The 21,767-nt window shown below is 39.2% G+C and overlaps 3 protein-coding genes across 5 annotated transcripts; 2 read left to right on the forward strand and 1 right to left on the reverse strand.

The window, feature by feature from the left end:
- Nucleotides 1-2,600: 2,600 nt before the first annotated feature.
- On the reverse strand, nt 2,601-9,294 carry prpf18 (PRP18 pre-mRNA processing factor 18 homolog (yeast)). Of its 2 annotated transcripts, XM_084933179.1 has the most exons (11): nt 9,127-9,294; nt 8,512-8,589; nt 8,259-8,285; nt 6,586-6,687; nt 6,352-6,465; nt 6,020-6,166; nt 5,796-5,864; nt 5,114-5,254; nt 4,958-5,029; nt 4,718-4,873; nt 2,601-3,162 (listed from the first exon to the last, which is right to left on the reverse strand). In XM_084933179.1, exons 1-11 carry the CDS (start codon nt 9,190-9,192, stop codon nt 3,082-3,084), a joined length of 1,053 nt encoding a protein of 350 aa, XP_084789305.1. In that variant the 5' UTR covers nt 9,193-9,294; the 3' UTR covers nt 2,601-3,081. The 2 variants fall into 2 exon arrangements, with proteins under 2 accessions (XP_084789305.1, XP_084789306.1); XM_084933180.1 differs by lacking the exon at nt 8,259-8,285.
- Nucleotides 9,295-10,082: 788 nt separating this feature from the next.
- bend7 (BEN domain containing 7) lies at nt 10,083-14,888 on the forward strand. Of its 2 annotated transcripts, none has more exons than XM_084933175.1 (10): nt 10,083-10,557; nt 11,154-11,231; nt 11,317-11,670; nt 11,871-11,990; nt 12,067-12,413; nt 12,826-12,933; nt 13,052-13,169; nt 13,246-13,359; nt 13,512-13,553; nt 14,038-14,888. In XM_084933175.1, exons 1-10 carry the CDS (start codon nt 10,494-10,496, stop codon nt 14,094-14,096), a joined length of 1,404 nt encoding a protein of 467 aa, XP_084789301.1. In that variant the 5' UTR covers nt 10,083-10,493; the 3' UTR covers nt 14,097-14,888. The 2 variants fall into 2 exon arrangements, with proteins under 2 accessions (XP_084789301.1, XP_084789302.1); XM_084933176.1 differs by having other exon boundaries at nt 11,874-11,990.
- Nucleotides 14,889-15,358: 470 nt separating this feature from the next.
- Nucleotides 15,359-21,626, forward strand: sephs1 (selenophosphate synthetase 1). Its single transcript, XM_084933182.1, has 10 exons — nt 15,359-15,456; nt 16,932-17,072; nt 17,176-17,272; nt 17,430-17,533; nt 17,643-17,750; nt 18,690-18,844; nt 18,939-19,029; nt 19,135-19,234; nt 19,518-19,730; nt 20,817-21,626. Exons 2-10 carry the CDS (start codon nt 16,977-16,979, stop codon nt 21,029-21,031), a joined length of 1,179 nt encoding a protein of 392 aa, XP_084789308.1. The 5' UTR covers nt 15,359-15,456; nt 16,932-16,976; the 3' UTR covers nt 21,032-21,626.
- Nucleotides 21,627-21,767: the final 141 nt, after the last annotated feature.

The following is a 21,767-nucleotide window of genomic DNA, read 5'->3' on the forward strand; positions in this document are numbered from 1 at the left end:
GATGCAAAAGCAATGTTCTTTTTAGTCCTGTTTTATACATGTTATGTCTTCACAATAACAAACAAGAGGCCCATCCACACAACTCCCTTCACATTTTTATGAAAAAAACAATCAAAAAGGTTAAACACACACGTCACCAGAATCCTCCATCACTTCTGATTTCTCTGCTGTTACCACAGAATTATTACAGTGCATCTCATTCATCATACTTAGCATTTTAACAGATTCTCTGACCTTTAAGCCCCATTGGAGCCCTGCTTATAAACACTTTATAGGTGACAGTGACATCAATTTATGTATAAGTGGCTCCAGATGAGACAAAGCCTTTAGGTAGTTTGACAAGGATGGCTATTTTGCTATATTTGTTTCTGATTATATAGGAACAATCTGCATATTTATCAACCCATTTATCGTGCCAAAGATTTGAAATAGAGAATAAAGGAGAGGAAAAAAACACAAAAGATAGAGGGAAACAGAGAAAGCGACATATTGGTGTGACACGCTATACCTTCACCGGTAATTGGTTTCCACCTCTACTAAGGTGCCTGGCAACGATCATGCAGTCCAGCCAGTTCAGATGAAAAGAGGAATGAAGCTCTAATTACAGTTCAAACCTACAAAGTGGCATTACACAGAAGGGGCTTTTCCAGGAAAATGAATGGTCACCCAAAATAAAGTGCTGAGCTGAAATCATCTTTAATGACTGATGACCACTTCTGGAACTAACTCAATGCAAAAAACAAATCTTGCCTAATCTAAGAATAACCTTTAGCTATTTTTGGCACCGTTTAGCTTGAAATAATAAATTGGAAAACAACCAAGCATCAGAACAACATTTAGCTTTAATTTCTACATTCTGTAGCTGGAGATAATCCTATCACAAATCCTGGAATTTGTAATGTGTTTTGATTGAGCAAAAAGGAGCACAGAGAGCAAATTTTCATCAGGTTTTCCCACATCTTACAGCCAGCAAAGGGCCTGCCCGTGGATCTGCAGGTCATTAGACAGAAAACAAGTTGCACCCTCACATAATGAATACAAACCCTCATTATTATCTGGGAGTTCAGGCAGTATTAAATCGGCGCCTCCCTTCAGGCTCACTGCCAAGAGAATGGGATGGGGCCAGCTATTACTTTGTAGTCTTCTTTCACATTTCAACGTTTTGGACAAGTTGGAGTGAAATGAAGAGGATGATCAAGAGACAGAGACAATGACTTAACATGGATCGGATGTTTGTGTTTTAATTAGACATGGAGCTGTCAAAGAAACAGTTATTCTGATGTATAATTCATCAGTTCTGGGAAAAACAAGTTGTGGCTGTAAACCTAGCGTGTTTCCGTCATTGGTTAAACAATTTAGTGATTATTTCAGCTAAGAGTGAACTAATATATAAATACAGTTGTTCAATTCAAATATCCTCTGCCTTGCTGCACAGTTTCCCCCATAGTGATGGTGTTTCTTAGCCATGTTGCCCTTGTTGCCCACTGTGCCAGGATCTGCTTTGGACTTATCAATTTGACATTTGCCTGATCATTACCGCACAGCGTGGCCTGCTGTTGGTCTGATGTAGTTAGCATTCCGGTCCAAACCTGAGTAATTAACAGCCTGGCTTTATTTAATTTTGAATATTCATTTTATTTTTCCAATCGACACCTAACAGAAACCCTCGGGTATTATAGGATACAATGATGTTTCTTTGTTTTGTTTTTTACACTGAATTAAATACTTTCCTCCTGACCATCATTCACCATTACAAGGCCCTGGCAAACATCACTGCTGACAGTGATGTACTGGGAAAAAAGCCAAAATATTTAGCCTAACTTCGTCCCAAGGACTAAAAGATAAAAGCCTCACAGGGTGGATTACTTCACATGATGTTATTTCTCGACTTCAAATGCTTCCCCACTGTAACTGCTGAAAGGAGACAGTCTTCTTTCCGCTGAATTAGACGTGGATCCTGGGAGAAAGTTCAGAGGAAAATCCAGCACTAGTTCACGGTATTTGCACTGCCAACTGTCAACCTGCCAGCTGGGTCTCCAGTGACATGGTTGGATTTGACAGCCTGAAACTGTAGTGACGTGGGTTCAGGCAGCTGAGAACGTGCTATCACAACAAGGAGCACATCATATCACCATGGTTACTCTGTTTAATAAGGTCAGAATTATGACGCTGGCTGTTAGCGTCTTACAAAAAAAATAGCGGAGGGTTTTTAATCAGCAATCATTGCGCAAATCTAGTTTTCAACAAATAATGCTTTGGATTGCAATTTAGTCATTCACATAACAGGCCAATGATTTCTTAAATTATGTATTTATATCTTACAAGAATATTGCCAGTGAATTCTTAAAAACATGAGCAATAAAGAAGATACTGAAGCATGCTATGGTGAGAGTACTTCATTTGAGATCATCTTACTAATTTAAGAAATCATTGGCCTATTATGTGAATTTTGCAGCTAAGGTTATGAGAAAACAAATCTTGACTCATTTAATCTCATTTAAAAGGGGAAATTAATACTTAAAACTTTATTTAAAAAAATAGTTTCGATGTATGGTGTTCAAAAAAACAAAATACGAAAAAATATTTTAATGACACAGTGATCACTTTTTTGTTTTTGTTTATTGTGTTCTTAAAGAAAGTGCACAGAAAACAGTCTGCATGAAGCCTCAGGTGTAATTAAACTTACACTGTCATAGCATGAAAAGCATTTGTTGATATTAAGACTTAGAGGTCTATATTAAAATTAAAAGCATCCAAATAAATTTATGCTCTCTGCCACAGTAACTTTCTAGATTTTCCCAGTATGTTTGCAACGAAGGACGTCAAGGCTACTGGGACAAAAGAGTTGAAATACAAAATGGTTTTTTTACTCTCACAAGTTGGCATAATATTGACTGTACATAAACAGGCTTACTGAACCCAGTCTTCTTTAATTTAGACATCTTTTCCAGAGTAATCCCTTACTAAAGAAGATTATGCCACAGCCAAAATTCAAAAGGTACAAAAAAAAGAAAAAAGGAAGAAAAAAAAAATCCAACTTTGAACTGCGATACAACGGATCAGGCAGGCTTAAATAACGAGTTAAAGAGCATTGTACTCCACGCACTTTGATGGATCAGTAGGGAAGTGTTTCTGGCAGATGGTCATTAGCCTCTTTAGTCCCTGTAGAGAAAGGGGAAAAAAAATCAATCAAGGAAATTAAAGTTTGAGTGAAAAGCGTTTAAAAACGGAGACTTCAGGCTACATCCCACTTTTAGGTCCAGCTGAAACCATCTTTAAGACAAGAATAAGGTTATATCATTATTACTGGGCATGCCAAGGAGCTCATTTCCTAAATTGCCTAGAAATATTGTTTTCCCTTTTAAACACTCAGGTGCCAAATAAACAATGTAAGCCTTAATAAATATGAATATAACCTAGAATATTAAGTTTTTACAGAGTTTTTGGGGATGCACAACTATAACGAAAATGATTACATATTGTTAAAAATCTCTTTCTATTCAATTTTATTTACACAGCGCCAAATCACAACAACAGTTGCCTCAAGGAGCTTTATATTGTAGGGTAAGGTAAGGACCCTACTTAAGGGTAAGTTTAAGTAGGGTCTTTACAATAATGTTACAATAATGTTTTCCTCATGGGGCAGAATTCTAATGCCAATTTGTTAATAACCACCAAATAATGTAAACACACTGCATAATTGCAAGGAGCATGTTCATAACGTCCACGAATACACACCGTCTTAAACATGCAGTGTTAATTCGATTGTATTAACTCTTATAGACTTAAATGCGGGACGCTGTCCTGAAAACAAACGCCAACCTAATAATGATTTTAAAAGTCGCCTGAAGGACAGGAGTAAATTTTGTTTTCCATAGAAATATGTTTTGGTCACAGTTTTTTGGTTTACATAAAAACACCACCGAAATCAAGAGGACACACATGACTGCGTGTAAAACCATATGAACATTTTAAAAATCTTTAAAAACAATCTTTAAAAAAAACTTTTAAAAATGTTTCAAGTTGTAATCTTTAAAGTCTAAGGGTGTTTTCCCACCAGTACTATTTGGTTTGCTTGAATCAAATTATGATTCGCTTTCTCACTGGGTGTGGTTCTTTAGTGCAGATGTGAACACAACGATTGGACTCTGTTACAAAAAAAAAAAAAATACCTGACCTAATTACAAGGCGTACAGTGCAAGTTTGAGCTAAACGCTTTTGCCGTAACCAGGTACGCTTTGTATTCTGGAATGTGGCATAGCACCATACATGGGCAGAGTGCATTAACTAAAGCAACTAGCTGTAAAGTCAACCACAGGCCAACCACTCCAGAACGCAGCACCTTCTTCCTGTACTTTTGTTGCCCATGCCCCAGACGCAGCTAAAATCAAACCGTATGAAAAAATTCATCAACTGAATCAGATCAGACAAAACAAATTATAGATGTGAAAACACTCTGAAGCCTTGATTATATTTCCATATCTGTGAGTCTGCATGGGTCAGGGTAATGTCAATTTCCAAAGCGCTGACTCGTCAGTGAGGAATTTACATTTACATTATACTGCACCAATTACACACGCTGCACATGCGCCCCAGGTGGAGGACTTCAAAAAGTAAAATAGGAATAACTACTCAGCCATGATATCTAAAGATGTTCGTGTCTGTCTCAGCAACAGGTTAGCATAAAAACATAAGTGTGTATAACTCTGGGTCTAACCTGAATGTATTTTCTCTGCGTCTCGTCATTAAGAACGTGGGCCACGTGCTTGGAGAAGATCTTTTCTCGTCCTGTACGGGCGTGGATTCCCACCATAGTCACACCAATTGGCCAAGGGGCATTACCAATGGCCATCTGTAGATATGCATCATTTGCCTAAAAGACATTTAGGAAAGTTTATAATGGATGCAAAAATAACTTTGCAAAAATAACAACAGGGGCTACATGATATTATCATACCTTGACGTATTCTCTCTCCAACATGAATTTTATGATGTCTGTGATTGACTCTTTGATGTCAGCTTGTAAATTCTGTAAAAGATAATGATGAAAAGTTAATTCACACATGAAAGAACCATGCACTATAGTTTGTTTTGCTCCAGCCACAAAAATTACCTTCTTCCTGAGCTTCCTGAAGAGAGGCTTGAGGTAAGACTCGGTCTGCGAGTGTGTCGCACTGGCCAGCTTGCCCTGAACGCTGCGCTTCACGTGGTCCTCTCGGCTGTTCAGATCTTTGGCCCAAACGCCAAGAAGAAACTAGAGTCCAACAACAGGAAAATGTTTCCAAGAAATGCAGTGGTAACTAACACTAGACAAATGTCCATTATTTGACCCATTTGAAAAAGAACAAATAAAAGAAATAAATATAATAAAAATAACTCATAATGAATTCTCCTTTTGATAATGGTGCAAAAGGTTAAACTTTTTAAACTATGTAAACATATGAACAGCAGCAGGTATAGTAGTATATATTTTTTTAATTACTATTAATATTTACCCAAGAGCTCCCTGTAAACTAGGGGTGTCAAAAGTAAGGCCCAGGGGCCAGAATTGGCCCCAAAAAAGACACCAATTAGCCCCACTGGAAAGCTTTGGAAATTGCGGAGGGTATAGATTTATGGAATTTTAACTTTAGTTTTACAACTTTTCCTATTGATATAGACCTCCCCTAGAGTTAAGTAATAGAGACACAGTGAAATGAGAGAAAAGCTCCTGTTTTTCACCATCTAAAAAACCAAAACATTTTGTGTAAATTAATAAAAACTTTAGATCAAAAGGTCAAGCATGAAATTCTTACCCTCAAAAATTTAGCAATAACATCCTGGTCCCCATCATCATCACCTGTTCCAAGAGTTTTTCCAAGAGCCTAGGGGGATAATTTCATTATTAACACAAAAACACCACCCACAAACATAAAATGATTGAAAACAAAACAAACTGTGTCCGAAAATTTATCTGACAAAAAGAGAAGCTATTTAATAACTGGAGATTCATTCTTTTTTCTTGGACATTGCACTGTACCTCAAGTTCTTCTATTGTGGTGTTTTCTTCGTGCACTTTTAGGTCATGCTGTGTGTCCAATTCTCCTGACTCTGTTCCTCCAACAATCTCATTCAGGTACTGCTGGTCAATCTTGTCCATGGCGGCTTTCAGATCATTCCTCAAGCCCTTGGCACAGTTAAAACAGTAAATATTATGAGTGTCAATCAGCATTCTGACACTAAAATAAATTCAATCTCTCCTAAGTACAATCAAGAACATTTAAAGTGGCATGCAATTTTCCAGAGTAGGTGGAATGAATGTGAATTTCAACTGCATGTTTTTTCCAAAATCCAGTTAACACTCAATCCTACCTTGTTTACTTCTGGGGCCAGAATCTCAATTTTCCGGAGCCTCTGGAAGGCATCATAATCGGACTCGCCAAACAATCGGATCGGTTCCCCTCGTTCTCGAAGTCGTCGAATAACCTACACAAAAACAGTGATGCAAATGAAATATTTATTCACTTGGTGGCAAGCAAATGAAATGTTATGATATTTAAAGGAAAATGAATGAAAAGAAAGTGTTGATGTTTTATACTGACTCACCTCCTGTCGTGAAAGTGTCATTGGGAGCTTCTCTTCTGTGAGCTCCAGTTCCAAGACTGGATTAGTTGAAGTGGATGGCTCATCTTCCTCTTTCTTCTCAATCTTATGGACAATATTGAGGGAACAGAAATACACCAGCATTATTGGAAGAACATGAAGGCAATTTGGAGGATCTCAATTTAATCTAATGTTTCTTGGCCAAATGACAAATAAAACTACTACAAAAGAAATGAGGGGGAAAAAACATCTGCAATGTCTTCATGAGCTGAGACCTCATGACCAAAGAGACAAAAAAGCATCAACAAAATAAACAGAACTGCAAACATTCACACCACTCCCTTACCTGGAACTCTTCAAGAAAGACAAGTAACACAATAAGTTACCAAAAAAGAAAGCATATAACAAATACTACACCAACATGATAACTTTAGCGGCTGTAACATCTTATGTGTGATTTAGGCTTCTGCGGGAAATCTAAATCCTAACTTACAACGCAACCGAAAACCCTTGTTAACCCTAGCCGTTGTGGGCTGTGTTGACCTTCTGTGTAGTTACATCAGACTGCATGCAAGGTTACAGCATAGGGTTAAAAAGTGTTTTTGGTTACAACGTAAGTAACAAGGTAGATTTCCCACAGAAGTCTAAATCACCCATCAGGCCTAAACACAGGAAAAAGATACTCTGTATTCTTTGCACAACGAAACTCAAAATATACCCAAATCATGCTTTAAAAGGCACATGCATGCCAGCACTCTTAGATTGTGCTTTTTAAACCACAATCTAGAAGAACCAGCAAATAGTGACAAAAAGCCTTCTCAGCAAACAACAGCTCTTTCGCTTTAAATAAAACATAGTACGCTGCCCGTGTACAAAGAGAATGGCTTAATGAGCCAGATTTTTAAGCTTTGCACGAAGTATAACATAAATACAATCTGCCACTGAGCAGCTGTTAAAATGTCACGGTAAACATGTTGCACACCATAATTTGCTTAAATATTAAAAGCTTATGTCACAAATTATCTGCAAAAATAAGAAGCAGAGCTTGATAACAAAAACACTTTTTCATTTCAGTACATTATCCCATGCTGAAATCAACACCGTGGCAGTGTCCCACTTTTGCTTTGAAGCTTCCTTTCCGTGTTCCTTTGCTTTCTGACAAGTGGCTGTAATACATAACTAGCCTGGCATAAGGCAAAGCTGTGATAATGACTGTGGCACATATAAATATTTCATTTATATGACATTTAAACTATGTTGATAATTTGGAAATGACACAGTTTAGCATCCACAGAATGCAGGTGAGTTTAAATCAAGCTTTAAAATGCTTTCATCTTATTGATAAAATTTTAAAATCACCTTGAAAAGTCTAAATCTATCCAGCAGAAGTGAGCTGGTGAATATTTCCATTTGTGTAAAGCTGATATCCAATTATTATACACTAAGTTACTACTAGGTGAGTCCAGGCATCCTGTACCAAAATATCCAGTGCTCATGTGGTTATTTGTAACAACCAGAAAATGTGCCCTCCGCTACGTCTTTTAGGTTTTCATCCCAACAGATTTCAGTAAGAACTTCCAGAAAGGATGCCTAGGAAGCATGAGTGTTTAGGACACAGTGTGTTTTATCCTTTTATCATGCATCCTGTTGGCTACTTTCACTGTGCAATGCCATACCTGGCTCTCAGGAGTCTCTCTCTGAACCTACAGATGCAGGCAGCAGAGGCAAATTGGGGAAAAACACCACAGTAAACACAAATACAGACACTGTTGTACACCTGAGCATCAACACCTGTCCTTATCTTTTTGCTGGCAGAAGGTTTACTCGTTATTTTTGTGTCACACTAACCAAGCCAGACAGTGAATTAAATAAGTCTGAGTGTCTCAGGAAAATCGAGAGAGTGAGAAGCAGAGTGATGTTGACATGAACCTTGTATCCGCATCTTCTGAAGTAATCGTCTCTTTCCTTCTGTGAGAGCTCAGCCCTTTTAAAGAATTTTTTGGAGTCCTGGAAAGAAAAAGAAGCAGGCAAAAGGAATTTATGCTATCATATTATATCAATATCATATATGAATAAGTGGAGGTTGTGGTGGTGGTGATTGGCGGGGGTATAATTGGTACAGTGGTACAGGTAGGACGTTAATGCAGAAACTATGCAATAATAGCATGAGTTTGAGATGAATTTAAGCTAGGTGTACCTAATGAACTGCCAGGTGCCCCTAGCTCTCCCTAGCTTACTTATGTTTGCATTAAAAAAATTAAATGCTAGGATAAGTTTAAACGGTATAAATACCAGAATTTCTGCTTAAATCGTGATACTATAAAGTTAATGTTCTGTTACGTAGCAGCAATTACAATTCGTAAACTACAGCTCTGTGTTTAGCTTAATCCTAAAGTTAGCTTTATATTCTACTGCAGAAGGAGTTCAGTACTTTATAGATAAAGCTATCGATATGGATGAAAAACGATCATTCTAGCCTGGTTAAACGACGTGTTAGCGACGTAGCCAAGCTAATAATAACAAGCAACTTCGTCGGATACTTACGTCAACAAGATTCTTTTCTTCAAGGAGTTTCCTCTTTCTTTCGATCTCAGCTTTAAGTATATCCATCTGAAAGGTTTATTTTAACAAAAAAAACGGCACATTAAGGTTAGTCTGCGTTAGTCTGAAACGCGCTTGCCTAAACCGGAAGGTAACATGAAGCTTTTTAGAATTTTCAAAATAGTTGTTTCAAAATAAAAGCATTAGAACACAATATAATCTGTGTCAAATGAATCTGTTTTTCAGTGAATTTAAGAGGACACCAAAATAATAAGGTCAAATAGACAGTAAAAAAGAGATACTCCTTTATGTATTCTTTTCTGGATATGTATGCACAGTAGTTAGCCAAACATTGGGATAACCCAACAATTAAACCACAACTATGAACACCATGTTCTGCTGTGAGGACAATGACGGGGCCCAGTGCATTGCTCCAAGCCTGCAAACCTCTAAACTCACCACTATGATCCCATTGTGTCAAGCATCAAAATGGACCGAAACAGGTTCAATCCAAACAGGGAAATTTAGAAAATGGGTCGACACTTAGGGGTGTTTGTTTTACGTATCTGACACTAATGCGCTATACTGCAAGAAGGGAAGATGAAAAATCCTGACTTAACTTTTTGAAATCCTCCATAATCTTTTGTATTTTGGTGATAAAGGAAATTATAGCGAAAGAGACTAAATGGCCTTCACTTGTGATAAGTGACTCGATATTACTTCCTATATTTTCTGCTGGTGACTTTAGAATTATACAGTTGTTATGAGTGGAGGAGGAAGCATGATCCCTTTAATGAACAAAAATAGATTTACAAAGATATCGACCACAGTAAACACCAAACATCTGGTAACTGAGTTGTTTCTCCTTTCAGTCAAACGACGTTTGGCTTTTGGCTCCTTTTTTCATCTACAGTAGCCTGTAAAATAAGTCCTTTTAAAAAAATCTCTAAAGTTTGTTTTTCTGTTTCAGTGCTGTTTGTGTTAATACCGGTCCACAGTTTGGACACCACTAGCAAATGTCTGACTCGACCTTTCAGTTGAGAACATACCATCAGGTGGCGCAAAGGGATATGTGACGATTTTTTAATATTAAAGTCATTAATTTATTTACATGACGGAAGCCAAGAAGCTGCATCATGCTGGCAAAGGGAATGGACTGTAGAATACAACTGAACGGGCCACTTTGAGCTTAACACTGCGAATATTTGCGAAGAGATGAGAGAATCTGTAGCGCATGCAGGAAATAAATTTAACTGATTAATAAGGCAGACGGACAGTGATTCCGCTGAGTGTAACCTAGTCAGTGATTTCGTCCTCCCGAAGAGCGAATATTTTTCCACTGCACGACTTACTGGATATTCCACCTGAAGATGGAGTTTGGAGAAAGGAAGAGGAGAAGGAAGTCACAGAGCTTTAAACTGGTCACGGATGGAGGTAAGCTGCTGAATGAATGCAAGACCTTGCAAGACGCGCGTCTGTGTCTGGGTGTTTGTCTGGCGCTGTGCGCCAGCAGAGACGACTCTGTAAACAAAAGCGATAGCCACGACAATGCCCAGTCTGTGCCTCGGTTTTAACCAGCAGCTAACTATAGGGATTCACATCTAGCATATAAAAGAAAATAAAAGAAACATCCTAGACATCAGTCTTAACGCGGCTCATTCCGGTTAGATTTTTAAGACTGAATTAAGTAAGCAAATTGAATAAAATGTGAAAATATGTTGCGCACTCTGAGCTCGTAACAAGGAGCTTCAACTGTGCACTTTTTGCTTAAGCTGTAAGGAACACACCACCTCTCTTGACTACACTACTTCATACCACCTACAGGTGGTGGTTTTTGCATGGGATGGGGTGGGGGTGAGGTGGAGGGTTCTGCTTTGGTAGGCATCACAGCTCATTAGCCCGCACAAGCTTCAACCTTACAAGGCAAAAAGGCCGCAATATCATCCTGTGACATCTGTCACCAAGGTTTTGTTGCGTTTCTTTGCAGCTGTGCTTCATAACGAAACCATTCAGGTTTTTTTTCTTTGCAGATTTAGAGCCTTCATATGTGATTAACTCCAGCTCCAAAGATGCCAATGGGGAGCCAAAGGATGGTGCTATGCCTGATGGTATGTGCCATTCAGAGAATGAATTTTGATTATATATCATACAAAATATCGGTAATTACATGAGCACCATTCTCTCTTAATGTAGCTTGGCTGGAGGATGAGGGCATGGAGATCAAAAGGCAAATCACAGGAATGATGAGGCTTCTGAGCGATAAGACCAGCAGAGTATACCAGCGTGCTGGTACAGAGCAGGATAGCTTAACAAAGGAGCCCCAGGAAAAGCCTCTGAACTGGATAAATCAGCCTGAACTTTTATCTCTGGTGTCAGAGGACCACCAGAGCAACAGCTGGAACTCTGCAGAGGATCCAGGGCCTTCACCTTCATCCATATCCATCCCAGTCCCAAACAGCCCAGGCTGCGGCCAGTACAGCACACGCTCCAGAGCCCTCAGGATTCTCAACAGCACAAAGGGTTTAATCAAAGTGAATGAAACTAATGGTAGGATATCGGTGCACATTTGAAAGGAGAAAACTACTAAACAAATTTTAAGTTATTTGAAGAATAGTGAATTTCATTAAATATTGAGTGATGAACACCAGCAATGGCTTACACCTTTGTTGTTACATTAAAGCATGTTTGCACCAGTGTGCATATGTTAGAGTGAACAAGTGCTAACAAATGCATCCCTCATTTCCCAGCAGATGTAGTTCCTCCTACTGTGCCAGAAACCCCCTGCTGTATGTGTAACTGTAAGGGCACCTTGCAGGCTATTCTGCAGGAACTACGTGCCATGAGGAGGTTGATGCAGAATCAAAAAGGTTAGTAAATGAACACCAATACACACTCTAAAATAAAGAGATAAACACAATATAATGTTTTTCTGCCTTTTAATAGCATCTTTAGAAAAGCAGGAAAGGGCAGATTCGCCGTCTCAACCTCGCCTAGGTGCAGGACCCAGTCCTCGCCACAGGCCTCGAAAGAGGAGGCCAATCTATAGGATGGCTCCGCTATCTGTGTTTAGCACCAGAAGAGCTGGTCTTGCTCCTCTGGATGCATCACTGCTAAAAGCTGCACCTATGGAATCTGCAAAGAAGCGAGAATGTGAGAAACAAGACTCATCTACAACCAACAATCATCCCACCTCCTCTGACATTCCTGTGCCACCACCTCAGACCAACCCAGTGACGGTCAACAACACATCTCCTCTCCTGAACCAACTAAGGGAATCACAAGCATTAGAGGTAATCTTTACCTTAGTGTGGATGTACGTATGCAGCAACATGTGTGCTTACCGAGCCTCATTTGCACGCTTAATTTGATTCAGGTGCACTGCACCCGTCTTATGAATTTGAACGTGTATGTGTATTTGCATGTAAAAACAATTTGCAGCCTAAACGTTGCTTCTTTTGTGAAGCTCCATGCCTAAGAAAAAGTTTAAGTACCTTGATTTTTCCTTGTTTTTTGCCTAATGAGACATAAACCTTTGTGCAAACATCCTTGCGGTTTATTTTACAGCACATCTATGATTCGAGCTAATGCTAGAAATGAAGATAACGTCTTCTTGCTTTTTCTTTCTAAAAACTCATATTTCAACTGGTGATATTTATTTAATGCTTTACAATTAACACTCTGTGTTGCTTGACTCCTTCACAGTCTGAGGTGCGTCTTGCAGAGGATTATGACGTGTTTATCTCTAAGGCCCAGCTAGACTCCATTCTGGTCAACTATACACGCTCAGGCAGCCTGCTGTTCCGGAAACTGGTGCACGTCTATGATTTTTAAAAGCGTTTTCTCTGTCGCTCTGATTATTTTATAATCGTGTGAAATGTGAACAAAGAACAAAAATGCTGCATGGTCAAGAGCTCTGCTGTGTGTTTAGGTGTGTGCCTTCTTTGATGACGCCACGCTGGCTAACTCCTTGCCAAATGGCAAAAGGAAGAGAGGGCTAAATGATAACCGTAAGGGCTTGGACCAGAACATTGTGGGTGCCATTAAAGGTAGGGCAGAGAAAGACAAACTAAAGTGTAACTACATTTCTGAACAAACGTTAATGTAACTATGGTGTGTGTCCAGTTTTTACAGAGAAATACTGCACTGAACACAAAATAGAGAAGTTGCCTGGGCCACGAGACTGGGTTCAGATCCTTCAAGATCAGATCAAACTTGCAAGGAGGAGGCTGAAAAGAGGTTCTGCTGCTAAATCATTTAAACCATTTTAATATTTTCCCTTGATTAAGGTGCTAGAGGAAGCCCATTCCTTTTACAATACTTGTAAGGCAGCTCGTTTCAAGGGTAAAGAAAAGGCCGTCTGTCAATCTATGTTGTCTTTGGCTCTTCAGATGCCGTAGAAGCAGAAGACATCTCAAATGGACCATCCACAAGTATTAAACTCATTATTATGATTTTTACACTTATGGGTGTCTGCCACACGTGGGCACACACACAGACACATACATTAATTCAGTTGTCTGTTTTGACCATTTTCTGGTAGCTGGTTCCCTTCATGTCAGCCCTCCATCTTACAAAATCTTTCCATCAGCCCCCCTCTGAGTACACAATGGCTTTACCTCTCCCCACATCATTGTCACAGCACACACACACACACACAAGCTGGTGTCGCCAGCTCTCTCATTGGCTCATCGGTCTTTGTCATGCTGTCACAGTGACTTTTGACATTTTCATGCAGCTTTCCAAAATGTCAGCTAATTATCCTCACACCATGCCGCATATCCACTCTTTCACCTCTATATTTCACCCTCATTGTCACAATAGCATTTTATTTTGTTGCCATGTTCATTCATTAAGACATCTTTTTGGTGATAATATATATATCATTTTGACAATATTTTCTTCCTTCTTTTAAAGGCTGTGATAATAAACAGGCTGCAAGTGAAGAGAGGATAGCAGCGAACACAACTGGTTAATCCAATGGCTGCCACGATGGCCTTACAGTAGAGTCTTGTCTTCATTATTTCTCTGAGTTGATGCATTTTGCCACTATTTGCAGCTGTTAACTGCTATGTGCTGTGAATGTAAAGAGACATAAAATAGGACCAAACAAGAATCCCAATGTAGCATTTATGTTCCAAAAGGCTTTTCATTGGGGCCCCATTTAAATGCTGAGATTTGGAATTTTGTGAAAATAAACACTGAACTATATAGCAGTTAGGTAATGAAATCGGTCACTTACTGTTTACATAAAAGACAACAGCCTTAAAAGCTAACTTGTTTTATTTCCATGCAATGAAATAAAGATCAAACATCTCAAATGAGACTAAGTACTATAATACTATTGCGTTCATTTATTTAGCAAAAACTAAACTTCACGGGAAGCTGTTCATTGTGAATTGTGCCTTTCAAGTAACTTTAGTGGGTTTAATGTGCAGTGCAGCATCCACCTTATATCCAGACATTACATCCAAATGCAAACATCTTGTAAACATGGTCCGATGTATTTCTTTTTGGGGCAAATTTTAATTCATTAAAAAAATTTGCAAATTAACAATAGGTTTGCAGTCTACATTTGGTGAAAATATAAAAATATATCACACGCTATAAATGTTTTTTTTTTCTTTATTAGATTTTTAGGCTATGCATACCACTGCAGTTGGTGTCAATATTGTGATGACATTATGTATTTTCCTTTCATTTTTGCAAACTGTACATATATTTAAAAAAATAAGGTTGATCCCACCATTAAATCTACTTTATCCAAAGTTGCTGTTCGTGTGTTTTTTTATATTGTGTAAAGTATAATTAACAAAACAAAGCACTCAAATATGTTAAAAGAAAAGTTTCAAGTTTAGGCTAATTGTTATCAAAACACAAGCTAAAAATTATAAAATAAAAGTTCTTTTATCTTTTATTAGGGTAACTTCGAGCCAGGCAATGTTGTGTTGCTGTAGTCGCACTTGGAGGGAAACAGTAAATTAAAGGTACACTCCATTGTTGAGATTTTGTTGCCAGACTTCACAGCTCATTAAAGGGGATGTTGAAGCCGCCAGTGTGCAGAAGGAGGACCCTTTGAGATCTGGTTAGTTTCCTTCTTGCATTCTAATTCACACATTTTTATAAAGGTGAGCAGAGGTTGGATACATTTTTTTAAAACACAATGTGCTTAATTACTCACGATACTTCTACAGTTTTATTCGCTTGGACCAATGTTAGAAGTCAAATATGTGTCACTTTTCGTCAGGCTTTCTCGCAGGACAGCCGTTTGTAGCCCCGGTGCATGCTGGTGCCTTCCCCGCTCTTCTGTCGGGATCCGCCGCTAACGTGAAGCTGGTAAGGATAAAATGGTCAGAGCAATTAAAGGGGAAATGTTGCAAGAATATACCTCCGTTTTGGTCCTAAAATCACATCTAGAGCAGTTGTAAACACTTCTATTGCACCGCAGCGTCACAAAGTTTGCACACGTAGCAGGTGCAGCGCGGTTTTATTCGTGTTGACGCTAATGTTGCACACATCGCATGGCGAGGGACAGGAAAGGGTTAATTTTTTCCGCCGCCGACATTTTTGTTCGGCGCTCTACGGCAACTTTTTAACGTACATGTGCTACGAGCTGACACTGCGACTCAACGCTACGCGTCACGTTTAGGTCGCAGTGTGCGTCTTATCTGTTTTTAGATTTGCAGAAGCTCTTGAAGTGGGTTGCTCATCGGCTCTTTGTTACACGGAGCTGTTCAACTCCTGCTGCATGGAGCAGCGTTTGCTAGCAAGAGCTAGCAGCAGTAGCCAAAACTGCATTTTAAGCAAAACAAACAGACGTAGAGGGTGTAGCTGTCATTATCAACGCACGTGTCTTATAGCTGAGCTGCCGACAGCGTGTTATGCCGCTCACATCACACGGAATCACTCACACATCATTACTTTTATTGTTAGCCTGTGCCCAAGGGTTGAATGAACTTGGGATCATTGCTTGTCTTGAACACTACCCCACTATACCAGTAACGGCCCCTTCATCAACTCACGCCGGTTTATGTTAAAAACCGAGATTATAAGTAACAACCAACTTGCACGGCGTTTCAGTTTTATCAGCTTTGTGGAGCTTATTTTTGGGAACACAAAAGTTTATTATATTTTCAGTGATTGGGGAGGGGGGGGGCTTTTAGGTGATGCCACATTCATTATTGTGCATTTCAATTTAAAGGTATCCGACACCCCGTTGCCTTAAAAAAAGAATACAATAATTATCAAAACTAGTATTTAACAAATTCAAAACATTTAATAACAACTGTGCATTAAAATCGCCACGCTCTTTATCGTACTGTTTATTTTAATCTCTGTGTGCAGCGCTTTGTGACTACCTGTCTATGAAAAGCGCTTAATAAATAAACTTTACTTACTTACTTAAAATCGCCATGCAGTTTTTTATTATTTATTTGTAAACTTGTTTCGATCACAAAATACAACACGCCTGCAATAATATCACACTGATCTTTGAGTCATGTTTATAGTGGTAACTTCTAATGTACTTAGGTGTTCCTAATATTTTGTCAACAGAGCTCTGGGACAAGATTTCTATCATTGCAGCAAAAGAGCTCCCAACCAGCAGACCGTTAATCTACAGTTATTTTGGTTGATTTATTCTTTCCAGTGTTGCTCCTACAGATGTTGTACTTGTACTGATTCACTTGAAATGTTGCACAGATGTGATTGCACTGTTGTGTTGTGTCATTTGTGCAACTTAACATTTGCATGTATTTTCTTGAGACACCCAGACACTGTCTCTAATCACCAGTTTTATTTATTTTTCATAGTCATTGATGTGGTTCTAGTGGTGCGGACCCAGAGCTTCTTCAGACATGTCTGTGAGGGAGTCTTTTAACCCTGAAAGCTATGAGCTGGACAAGAACTTCAGGCTCACACGGTTTGCTGAGCTCAAAGGCACAGGCTGCAAGGTTAGCTGTCCACAAAAAAATCTGCCTTGAATGTGTTATTTTCTTTGCACAGATTAGTGAGGAAATAATGCATCAAAATTGTGGAAATTTTCTCTAATCACAGGTCCCCCAAGATGTATTACAGAAGCTGCTAGAAACCCTGCAAGAGAACCACTATCAAGAGGATGAACAGTTCCTGGGGGCGGTTATGCCTCGATTAGGTAATTCTTAAAATCATATAGCACATTAATAGCAATGCTAGCCCCCCACCCCCTTCTTTTTTTTTTTAAGCATAGCAGCAAATACATGGTCACAGTTCACAGGTCACAAGTGCAGACACTCTAAAATATTACATTAAGAGAGATATTCTTTATGAAGGCATTGGCATGGACACGTGTGTGATCCCCCTCCGGCATGGTGGCCTTTCTCTTGTCCAGACAACAGACTACATCTATCCCATTGTGGATGACCCTTACATGATGGTAAGGACCTTCCCTTCTTCATTAGCATTACTTTTCTGGTTTTCTTTCATTAAATTACTTTGCATACCAAACCTGTATGTGATTAATTTTCATGGTCTCTTTTCTATAGGGAAGAATTGCTTGTGCCAATGTTCTAAGTGACCTGTACGCCATGGGAGTTACTGAGTGTGACAACATGTTGATGCTTCTAGGAGTCAGCAACAAAATGTCAGAAAAAGTAAGACACATCTTGCTTAAGTAAAGGTACACTTGCTGGACACTTTACTAGTACCGGGTTAGACATCCTTTTGGCTTCGCAAATGTTTTAATTCTTTGAGATTCACCAAAGTGCTGAAATCATTTCTTTGGAGATTTTGGTCTATATTGACATGATGGCTTCACACAGTTGCTGCAGATTTGTTGGATGCACATCCAAAAATCCATCCAAATGTTGACCTTTATCATCTGAGTGTGGCACCACAAATTGAGACTCATCAGACAAGGCAACATTTTTCCAGCCTTCCATAGCCCTGTTTTGGTGAATTTGTGTAACTGTAGCCTCAATTTCCTGTTCTTAGCTGACAGGAGTGGCATCCTGTGTGGTCTTCAGGTGCTTTGGTGTGTAGATGCCTTCAGGTTTGATGTGCTGTGTCTTCAGGGATGTGTCTGCAGACCTTGGTAGTAACAAGTGGTTATTAGAGTTACTGTTCTCTTCCTATCGGCTTGTAATGGTCTGGCGTTTCTTCTCCCATGTCTGACATCCAGTATTTGCTGGATAGTTTCTCTTTTTTAGACCATTTTCTGTACACCCTAGAGATGGTTACAAAGGAAAATCCCAGTAGATCAGCGGCTTCTGAAACGCTCAGACCACTAGCAGCCATGCTATGTTCAAAGTTACTTAAATCAGCTTTTATCTTAAATCATCCCATTCTGATGTTCAGTTTGAACTTCAGCAGGTTGTCTTGACTGTGCCTCCATGCTTAAATGCATTGAGTTGCAATCATGCGATTTGCATCAATGAGCAGTGGAACAGGTGTACGTAATAAAGTGACGGGTAATGTATATTTCATGCAATAGCCCTAGTACTGGAATCATATTAGTTTGAGACATCTCTTATTATCATCAGTGCATTTAAAATGTCCCGAGCCTCGACTCTGACATTCTTCTGTGTTTACAGGAGAGAGACAAAGTCATGCCACTGATCATCCAGGGATTCAAAGATGCATCAGAGGAGGCGGGGACGTCTGTAACAGGAGGTCAGACGGTGCTCAACCCCTGGGTAGTGATGGGAGGAGTTGCAACAACAGTTTGCCAGCCCAATGAGTTTATCATGTAGGAATGAGTTCCTGCTGCATATTTTGCTGTTTTTTTGCTTCCTTGGGTGCCTTAAAACAAGCTTGACGATGCTGTGTCTGATATTTTTCAGGCCAGACAATGCAGTGCCAGGAGATGTGTTGGTGTTGACCAAACCACTTGGAACACAAGTGGCAGTTGCAGTGCATCAGTGGCTAGATATTGTAAGTCTGCCAACTCGTTTCTGAATAATTTTGTTAAAAACCTGTTGTTTAATAATAACCAGTAACATCACTGCCTATTTATGCTTTCTTTGTGTCTCTGAAAAGCCTGAAAAATGGAACAAGATCAAGCTGGTGGTGACGCAGGAGGACGTAGAGCTGGCCTACCATGAAGCCATGATGAATATGGCTCGGCTCAACAGGACAGGCAAGACCATTAAGAACATGTGACATTTTCTGCCTGCCTAAACTTTTGATTATTCTCAGTTACATTTTAACAATAGCATTACCGAGTATGTGGTTCTAATGACTTTGTTTTCTCGTAATTAGTATTTATTTGTTAGTAAGAATGTAATGAGTATTATTACCCATTAGATTCTATTATATTACTAGTTGACTTTATTGCATCCAGATTACTTGAGTGTTTGCAGATTTTTGGCAATAAACAAATTGATCATCATGATGCCTTTCTTACTGTCTTTTTCTTGCAGCTGCGGGTCTCATGCACACGTTCAATGCTCACGCAGCGACCGATATCACAGGGTTTGGCATCCTCGGCCACGCTCAGACGTTGGCACGACAACAACGAAGTGAGGTGTCTTTTGTCATCCACAACCTCCCAGTGCTCGCCAAGATGGCCGCCGTGTCTAAAGCCTGTGGGAACATGTTCGGGCTCATGCATGGCACCTGTCCTGAAACATCAGGTGTGTGCGTGTGTATTTTAATGTTTTCAAGACATTGAGATTTTACCAAGGAATGCAGTAAGTTCTGGAAAAAGATCTTAGAAAATGAAAAAGTGTAACTAGAGGCAGCTCAACTGAATTTTATATGCCATCAGTAAAGTAACCGATTTTACAAAAGACTGTGGTTCTGTTATTATTAATCAGCTTCTTTCTCTTTGGGGAAAATTTGTTTGGGGATGTGAATTGAGAGTTTAATCTCCTAACAATTAGGTAGCTAAATAAGTAAAGCAGCAATAATAACAGACCATAATTGGTTGATGTTCGGGGAGAGAAGCAAGACATGTTATAAAAATTTTACATTTTGATGTTTTGTCTGATTGAAAGTCCTGAGATTGTAACTATTATAGGTTGAAATTTGGCTGAGGTTCAGCTGTCCTTCTGATTTATCTTTTAAGCATATCAGACTTTATAGGCCATTCATTTCTTCAAGACAGTGTTGGAAGATGGCAAGCGTGTGTAATTGAGGCAGTTTGATGAAGGCGCGCATCTACAGTCACATAAGTGTCTTTGCTTAACTATGTGGAGATGTTACAGAAGCCGAAGAAGTTGTTAAATAATCTACAGGAACTTGAGCGCATCAGTTAAAAGATCTATCTTTGTGATTAGTTTATCTGCTTAATGTTTCATGCTGTGATCAACAATCTGCAGCAGAATTGATATCAAATCTGTTTTCACCCATGCACTTTATGCATTAGAGCTGTGTTTTTTTTAAAAAAAAAAAAAGTCTGTTATATCCAGTTGGGCCCATGTGAGAGTGGTGCACATCATGGAGAATTTGCAGAAAGCCAGTGGATGTCATACTACCTGCAGGCAGTATTTCCAGTAGTGAGAACACCTCAGGCACCGATAATCTCCAGCTGTGTGCTACATGCAAGAAATGGCAAATTTGGACCTTGTGAATTTGTTCATGTATAAAAATGCCTTTAGAGTTATCTGTAAGAAGGCCGAGTACTCCCTAACAGTGTCATATTCTAAAAATGAGTGATTTAATTAGACTTAAATCTTCATTTAAGTCACTTGTCTGACAACATCTCCTTTCATTTCTAGGAGGCCTGCTTATTTGTTTACCTCGAGAACAAGCTGCCCGCTTCTGTGCCGAGATCAAATCCCCAAAATACGGAGAAGGTCATCAAGCATGGATCATCGGGATTGTAGAGAAAGGAAACCGCACTGCTCGCATCATTGACAAACCACGAATCATAGAGGTGGCACCACAGGCGGCCACACAGAATGTTAATCCAACACCTGGTGCAACTTCTTAAACCTCCTCTGTTGCATCACAGACCGGACCCCAAAAGCTCTGAGTGATTTTAGACACATAAACTACAGAACCATCCTAGAGTGTTGAAATATATACACAAATAGTATGTACACAGAAAAGACTGGGTTGGCGTGCCATCAACATGAAAACAGCTCCACACAGTGGCCCCGTGGGGGCACATCACTACCCAGTGGACTCAACCTGCAGTATCCCCGCGATAAAAATTGGTAAGAAATAGAGCATTCTTAAAATCCACTTGCTTTTGTTGTCTATTGTATTCTGTTATGTTCAGTGTGCTTGACTGGCAGGCAGCTTCTGATAGGAGATAATCTGATACTGCTGATTCATTTTGAATCATTAGGAAGTCTGGAGTCGGTTGCCTCTTTGGCTCTCTTAAAACTGCTCTCATCAAACCATGGTGGCGTTTTTGTTTATTGTTCATTTACTTTGTTGTACAGTTATACAGCCGAGTTTTAGTTCATTGTTGTAACTGATGCCTTGAAAGAAAATAAGTGCGACCAGAATGGCTTGTTTTTTATTACTTTGACTTTTTGTATTGTCCCTGCATAAACTAATAAACCATCATCTATTTGAAATTTGGTCTCACTTGTGTGGATAAACTAAATCAAATTGGCCATGTAGTTACAGTGTAGTTACAATATTGAACTAAAGTTTTATAAAAAACAGATACTTCTCTAAAGTGGTTTCTTATTAAGTTATAAATCATCGTGTGGTCA

The sequence above is a fragment of the Perissodus microlepis genome, chromosome 7 (assembly GCF_051167445.1).
Source record: "Perissodus microlepis isolate ML-2025 ecotype Zambia chromosome 7, ASM5116744v1, whole genome shotgun sequence".
Lineage (NCBI taxonomy): Eukaryota > Metazoa > Chordata > Actinopteri > Cichliformes > Cichlidae > Perissodus > Perissodus microlepis.

What these genes read in the sequence shown, in the direction of transcription:
- prpf18 (XM_084933179.1), bottom strand. Translation starts at nt 9,192, where the DNA reads ATGGATATACTTAAAGCTGAGATCGAAAGAAAGAGGAAACTCCTTGAA. An exon ending in AAGAAAAGAATCTTGTTGAC is followed by an intron (nt 8,590 to 9,126) that starts GTAAGTATCCGA and finishes TTTTCTTTCCAG; the next exon opens with GACTCCAAAAAATTCTTTAA. An exon ending in TGACACTTTCACGACAGGAG is followed by an intron (nt 6,466 to 6,585) that starts GTGAGTCAGTAT and finishes GTTTTTGTGTAG; the next exon opens with GTTATTCGACGACTTCGAGA.
- bend7 (XM_084933175.1), top strand. Translation starts at nt 10,494, where the DNA reads ATGGAGTTTGGAGAAAGGAAGAGGAGAAGGAAGTCACAGAGCTTTAAA. An exon ending in GGATGGTGCTATGCCTGATG is followed by an intron (nt 11,232 to 11,316) that starts GTATGTGCCATT and finishes CTCTTAATGTAG; the next exon opens with CTTGGCTGGAGGATGAGGGC. An exon ending in GTTGATGCAGAATCAAAAAG is followed by an intron (nt 11,991 to 12,066) that starts GTTAGTAAATGA and finishes GCCTTTTAATAG; the next exon opens with CATCTTTAGAAAAGCAGGAA.
- sephs1 (XM_084933182.1), top strand. Translation starts at nt 16,977, where the DNA reads ATGTCTGTGAGGGAGTCTTTTAACCCTGAAAGCTATGAGCTGGACAAG. An exon ending in GGCGGTTATGCCTCGATTAG is followed by an intron (nt 17,273 to 17,429) that starts GTAATTCTTAAA and finishes TTCTTTATGAAG; the next exon opens with GCATTGGCATGGACACGTGT. An exon ending in GCAACAAAATGTCAGAAAAA is followed by an intron (nt 17,751 to 18,689) that starts GTAAGACACATC and finishes CTGTGTTTACAG; the next exon opens with GAGAGAGACAAAGTCATGCC.